Here is a 6,062-nt window from a genome sequence, read left to right on the forward strand (position 1 = left end):
ATCAAATTTGATGCACTGAATATTTGAAAAAATAGATATTTTTTTATTACAAAAGCTGCACAAATAATATTATTTACAATTAAACATGTACAAAACTACATATTGCTAGAAACAAGATCAAATGAAAACAGTAGTAATTACATTTAAATAGATTCATTATTCAGTTAACTTATTCCTCCACATGTGTTGCTTCCCCTATGTTTTTCTAAGCATTTTAGAGACTGTTCCAAGCCTGTCGGATTTGTCTCCACGGAGTCCCAAGAATTGAGGCAACAATAAAGAAGAAAACCAAGACAAGACCCTGAGCCAGTGACTGAGAATATGGCTCACCTGGGGAAGAGAAAGGTCAAATCAATCACAAACGGAGCCATCATTATTCATCATCATGTTTTGGCAGTGTAAATTGCACAGATGTTTCACAGCTCTGGGATCAATTGTACTCAATTATCAGTCACAACATTACATCTTAACATAAACACAATTTCAATGACCATTGATTCCTACCTGTGTAATACCTGGTGACGGGAAAAGCCAACTCAGGCCAACACACATCATTCCTGTTACAGTCATACTCTGTGAAGTTGATCTGAAACCTAGGAGAAGAAAAATGAAAAACTTTACAGATTAAATCAGGATCCCCCATACATAAAATGTTTAATTTGACAAACACTCTTTACTAGGACAGTCTCACTATTTGAGGAAGCACCTTGTTTTTGGTGGCCCTGCGTTGACAGGAATGTCAGTAAAGGTGACTGAGGAGGTGATGGGGAATAACTGAGTTTCCAGTGAGTCCACACATGGCGAGACAGCACCTCCTCCACAGTCCAGTGTCCAGGTGGTCGAGCTGTAGCTAAAAATGACCAGAACAGATTAACGTGAATTACAATTCTGATGAAAATGAGTGCATATGGTAACTGACTTATGTCTATAAGATTAAAAGTGAATATAATCTTCCAGTCGGTCAATTTTTGGAGCTAGAAATTTACAGACGTCACCAGCAACCATGCAGTGACTGGACAATGCTAGCTGTCAATCACAAGGTATCCACTCATTTCCTCTAAATGGGAACATATATATCAAATTGCAATTATATTCTACAGAAGACCAGAAACTAGCAACAGAGCCAATCAACTCATCAGGAAAATGTTGACTGATGGTAAAAATCATGTGAGAGTCGCCCCCTGGTGGCTAACAGCTACTTTCGTCCTACTCTCTAGGCTTCATCTTTCAAACAACAAGGCTGGGTTCATTTTTGTATACAGTCTCTGATTGAAACGGTTAACCTGATACACACCTGACTTGCACAGCATGGATATTCCTTTGAGGTACACCATCTACCATTCCTGTGATTAGGCTCCAAACATGGATATGTTGGTGGTATGGAATCCCATAGCATGAACTTCTAGTGTTTCCCATAGCTGTGCTGGAGTTCAGTGTCACAACTGTAAAGAGTCACATATTAAACCCAAAAGAAAAATAAAACACAAACATACATGGACTGAACAAACATTGTGTCTGGATTGTTTCCTTGCCAGCATCTACTGTACTTACAGCTTATTTTCACCCAGTCTGCCACAGTTAGTGGATCTGGGTTTCCACTCTTTGCCACATATGTGGCCGTTGTCAAAGCTTCCTGTAGAGAACGAACAGCCTGTCTGAATGAAAAAAACAAAAACATTGCATTTTATTTTAAGACAAATTCACATACACATTGTAAATTCATGCTGAACTACTGACCTTAAGACATCACACTGAGCCAGATACTCCCCACTGACAGGAAGCAAACAACCGGACGTTGCATTTTCCCCATACAGAACTGGTCTCTTCATATTGGTGACACAAAGTCCATCACTCCCTGTTAGCCAGATTGTAAAATGGTACTGTGTCCTTAAGTGCAGTTGTTTTTATTGATTGACACACAAATAATTGACTATTAAACTATGTGCAGAGAGTAAATAAACAGTATGACTTCACAGATTTTACCTGATTTCCAAAGATTGATTGGCGTCCTCTGTATTGACCCGGGGTTATTGTCTGAAGTGTTGGCAATTCCACCAATAACAGGCCTCCCCACCTGGTAACCTGTCATTCAAGATGAATGCATTACTCACTGCAGTGGACAGTGTGGTCTATTTTCTACATAACAGCTTTCACGATGAAGTTCTTTATTTTGTTCTCACCTGGGTTCCCTGAATTGGGCTCACCCATGAATTCACCATTTAAAAACACAGCAGAGTACCTTGTAGTTAATGTCACTGTATAGGAGACACAAACAACAAATATTGGCACAAAATCCATCAGAATTCATATAAAATTAATAATTTGTATTACAGGCACTTACCACTACCATTCAAAATGATGGTCCCAATGAAGTGTGTCAAATTAATACTTGTGATGCCATTTCCTTTCCAGTAGATTTGATAATCAATTGCTAAGGTCACATTCTCACATACAAGGCTCTCATCTGCAAATGAATATTAAAACATTTCAACTTTAAAGTTAATTTATGTTGTTGAGAATCTAATATTGATACGTTATAGTGTCCATACCTGCAGCAGGGAGCACATTTGCACTAGTAATAAACTGACTCAAGTCAGTGACCACTTCTTCAGTGACCTCCACATTAACGTCACCTTAAAGACAATGACATCCAAAAATAAAAAATCATGTGGATTCAAACACCTCCAGAATGTATTGCATTATTATGTTTAGCAGGTAAACAGACCTCCTTGCCCATTATTCACTTGAATCTTCAGATCAGGTGGTTGTGTTTGTAAGGGAGATCCAGTTGGACAGGTGTTTAGCAGAGTTACACATTCAACTTTAAAGTTTTTCAAAAATGCTACAGGAGCACGGTTCACACACTGCCCCAGCACTTTCTGCAGGAGAGAAGGGTAAAATAGTGAAAGATATAATGTAAACATGCATTGTGCTGTAAACAACAGACGCACAACTAACCTGGGGAATAGTGAGGTACTCGTCAGTGACTGTTAAGATGGGACTTCCTTCTATATAAACATTAACTGGTACTGGAGCTGACAATGCCGGACTTTCGAAGCTTGGACCAGGCTTAGACTTACTAGACGGGGTAAAGAAAAAAAGACACATGACACATAAAATAAGCATTAATAAATATAAAATAATAATAATAATAATAAAAAATTTAATCATAACTCACGTTACACCTCCCCGGTAAAAAAGCCCAAGGTGAGGGTTGTTCTCAGGCGGCGAATTGACACATAAAAATGGAAACCAATCTGGGGAGTTTTCAGTCAACTGCACAGAGCACTGATACTCTGGAGAAGGAGAGACCTGTCCACCAAAGGGCCCCAGGAGACAGTGGGATACAAATAGCTTTAACTCTTCTGTGGAGCAGTCCTGATAGAAAAAAAAGGCAAATCACTGTTAAATCATACAGATGGAAAGTGAACAGTTCTCTTGTTAAAATAATGCAGTATTAAATACCTTGTCACAGCAGCAGCGCACATCACAGGCTCTGGATGTTAGATCACAGGGACAAGAGCCCAGTGGTTGGAACGCTTGGTTTGGAATTGCCGTATTATTATCTGCAATACAGGGAATTAATATTTCTTAAAAATGGGGTACTTGCTAAGTGAAGGCCCTTTTTAATGTTACATTTGAATTACCAGATCCAGCAACAGCAGGAACCAACAGTGCATATATCTTGGCCTGGATCAGCAGTGATGCCTGTGGGGTGCCATTTTCACAGGCAGAAACCTGAAGAGTCTCCAGCACACAGAGTGGATCGGTACAGCAGTCTGTCTCATTCTCACCACACAAACGCAGATTTTTGTCCAACCTCAGCTGAACTCGCACCGCAGCCTGAAGAACCAAATGAAGAAAATACAATAAAGAAAAATGCATTTAACACAATACACCAGCTCTAATGCAGTAAGAATGGGAAGTTTTAACAAAACCTATTATAAACCCTATCTGTGAATATAATGAAAATGAGTGTCGGGTCTCACCTTTCCTACCTGCTCCTTTGTGACCACCCACTGTGTTACATTAGTCACACATGACGGAGGACCAATGTTCCCTGTAAAAGAAAACAAAACCATCAATAACCACCAACAACACAAGTTGTGTACAGATGGTGTAACGATGTTCAGAGCATATTGCACTATTTTCTCTATGCTGCTCATGTGTGCTCTAACCACAGAAAGCAAGTCTAAAGAGACTTAAAATTCTTTAGAATGGTGCTATGAAAATATTGCTGAAGAGATCGAGATGGTGCACTGCCGTGCGACTGAGAATTTGTGGTTGCAGGGGTCAAACCGTTTCAGACAGTGCAAAGAAATCTCATTAACAGATTTGTGTGTCACAAATCAAGGAGTTTTTGAAGCTGCTTTCAGACATGCACACAGAGGGGTTGTGTGTATTATCCAGACCTAAATCTATGAGCATTATACAGGGCTCATGTCTGAACAGTTTCATTTTTAACAGCACCATTCAGGTTATGTTTTTCAGCCACATTTGTCTGTGGAGAGATTTGGATGAAATCATGTAGGGGTGTAAGTTAAAGCCCAAGGAAGAAGAAGATTTTGGTGGTGATTTGGACACTGAGTTGTTAACCTTGTGACATGGGGAAGTGTTTTGACACTGTGGGAAACCGTGCAATCTTGGAGGAAATTTGCTCTTTCCAAGTGCTTTTTGTCGTCTTGTTTAAAAATTGGCCTGTGTCTGTGTTGTTTTTCTTTCTTGTCTTACCCTTGAGTCTGCAATAAAATATTGCTTGCTCATTGTGTGATCTGTTGTTTCTTTCTTTCTCTGCCTTACCTGGCAAAACATCTTGAAATATACGTTTGATTTAACTGCTTAACACGTATATAAGCTATATAAATACGATTATTATGCCTTCCTTTTATATTTGAATAGTTCAGTAAAAACATGATTATAGTATAATGACACCACTCATGTCAATTTAGTTTATCAATCCTCCTAATCATGTATTTATCCTCATCATCATTGTTAGAGTACTGGTTCAGTAATGCCTGCTGTCATTCCCATCACAGCTTGTACCTGTCGTGTTGGACGGAGACACTGTCCTCACAGTCAGAGACATGTCCAACGTGTTTCCCAGCAGAAGTGCAGACACGGATGGCCCAGTGGCAGTGAGAGAGGACGGCTGGAAAACTGTTCAACACACACACACATTTAAAAAAAAAGAGGTTAAATGACAAAACTTTACAAGACAGCAGACGACAGAGCGCACCGTACTATTATAGCTAATGTAGCATTAGCAGTCAGTTAGCAGTTTATGAGTAAACCGGATTAAACAGGAACTCACCAACAACATTTTGAGCGATAGCCAAAGAAAATAGCAGTAAAACACACGTGAGCCGGCGGAAAATGAAGAAAAACACAAGAAAATCATGAGCCATTTGATTTCCTTCAGATTACAGAGTCGACATATTTGTAAACTGTTGTCGGTGTCGTGGAAACGACACGAATCAACCAATCAAACCGTGGAACGGTTCTTCTTCTGAGCGTAACAAAAACATTCACAAACAGACAACAGCGACCCCTCTTGACCTGGAGCGGTGCAAACGCCAATCATATATATTTTTTATAAATAATTATTATTATTATAATGCACTACTATTACAAATAATAATAATAATAATATTAATAATAATAAATAATAATAACACAGGTCAATGCAGCCCTAAAAATGAAATCCATAAAATACATTAAATTACAGATTGAATACATAAAATTCTCTTCCTTAACGGCCTAAACAGGTCTTCCTATGGGATTCAGTTTGCTTAATAAGTACAAAACAATAATCATAATCATAATCATAATAATAATAATTATTATTATCAATATAAATTATCCAAAATATATATATTTTTTAATTCGACCTTTCCCTCTCTAGGGGTCGCAATGATGATAATAATCTTATAATAATATCTCTCTTTATGATATAATTATTAATATTATATTACATGTATACACTCCAGCCTGTAGGTGGCGTCATATCGCTGTGATCCTACGTTTACCGCTGAATAAGAGTTACACCACGTGACCAGCAGGAG

At 38.5% G+C, this 6,062-nt stretch overlaps 1 protein-coding gene across 1 annotated transcript; it reads right to left on the reverse strand.

Moving 5' to 3' along the window:
• Positions 1-22: 22 nt before the first annotated feature.
• tctn2 (tectonic family member 2) lies at positions 23-5,632 on the reverse strand. Its single transcript, XM_058635330.1, has 18 exons — positions 5,312-5,632; positions 5,044-5,157; positions 3,990-4,060; positions 3,648-3,843; positions 3,466-3,566; positions 3,179-3,378; positions 2,959-3,079; positions 2,726-2,879; positions 2,550-2,633; positions 2,342-2,464; positions 2,181-2,255; positions 1,984-2,082; positions 1,738-1,855; positions 1,552-1,655; positions 1,295-1,442; positions 707-850; positions 505-593; positions 23-330 (listed from the first exon to the last, which is right to left on the reverse strand). The coding sequence occupies exons 1-18, from the start codon at positions 5,403-5,405 to the stop codon at positions 215-217; spliced, it is 2,151 nt and encodes a 716-aa protein (XP_058491313.1). The 5' UTR covers positions 5,406-5,632; the 3' UTR covers positions 23-214.
• Positions 5,633-6,062: the final 430 nt, after the last annotated feature.

The sequence above is a fragment of the Solea solea genome, chromosome 8 (genome assembly GCF_958295425.1).
Source record: "Solea solea chromosome 8, fSolSol10.1, whole genome shotgun sequence".
In the NCBI taxonomy this organism is placed as follows: Eukaryota; Metazoa; Chordata; class Actinopteri; order Pleuronectiformes; family Soleidae; genus Solea; species Solea solea.

Coding starts and splice junctions, on each gene's coding strand:
- tctn2 (XM_058635330.1), bottom strand. CDS start 5,405: ATGGCTCATGATTTTCTTGTGTTTTTCTTCATTTTCCGCCGGCTCACG. Junction 3,844..3,989: donor CAAAGGAGCAGGTAGGAAAG/GTGAGACCCGAC, acceptor TTGGTTCTTCAG/GCTGCGGTGCGAGTTCAGCT. Junction 3,080..3,178: donor TTTTACCGGGGAGGTGTAAC/GTGAGTTATGAT, acceptor TACCCCGTCTAG/TAAGTCTAAGCCTGGTCCAA.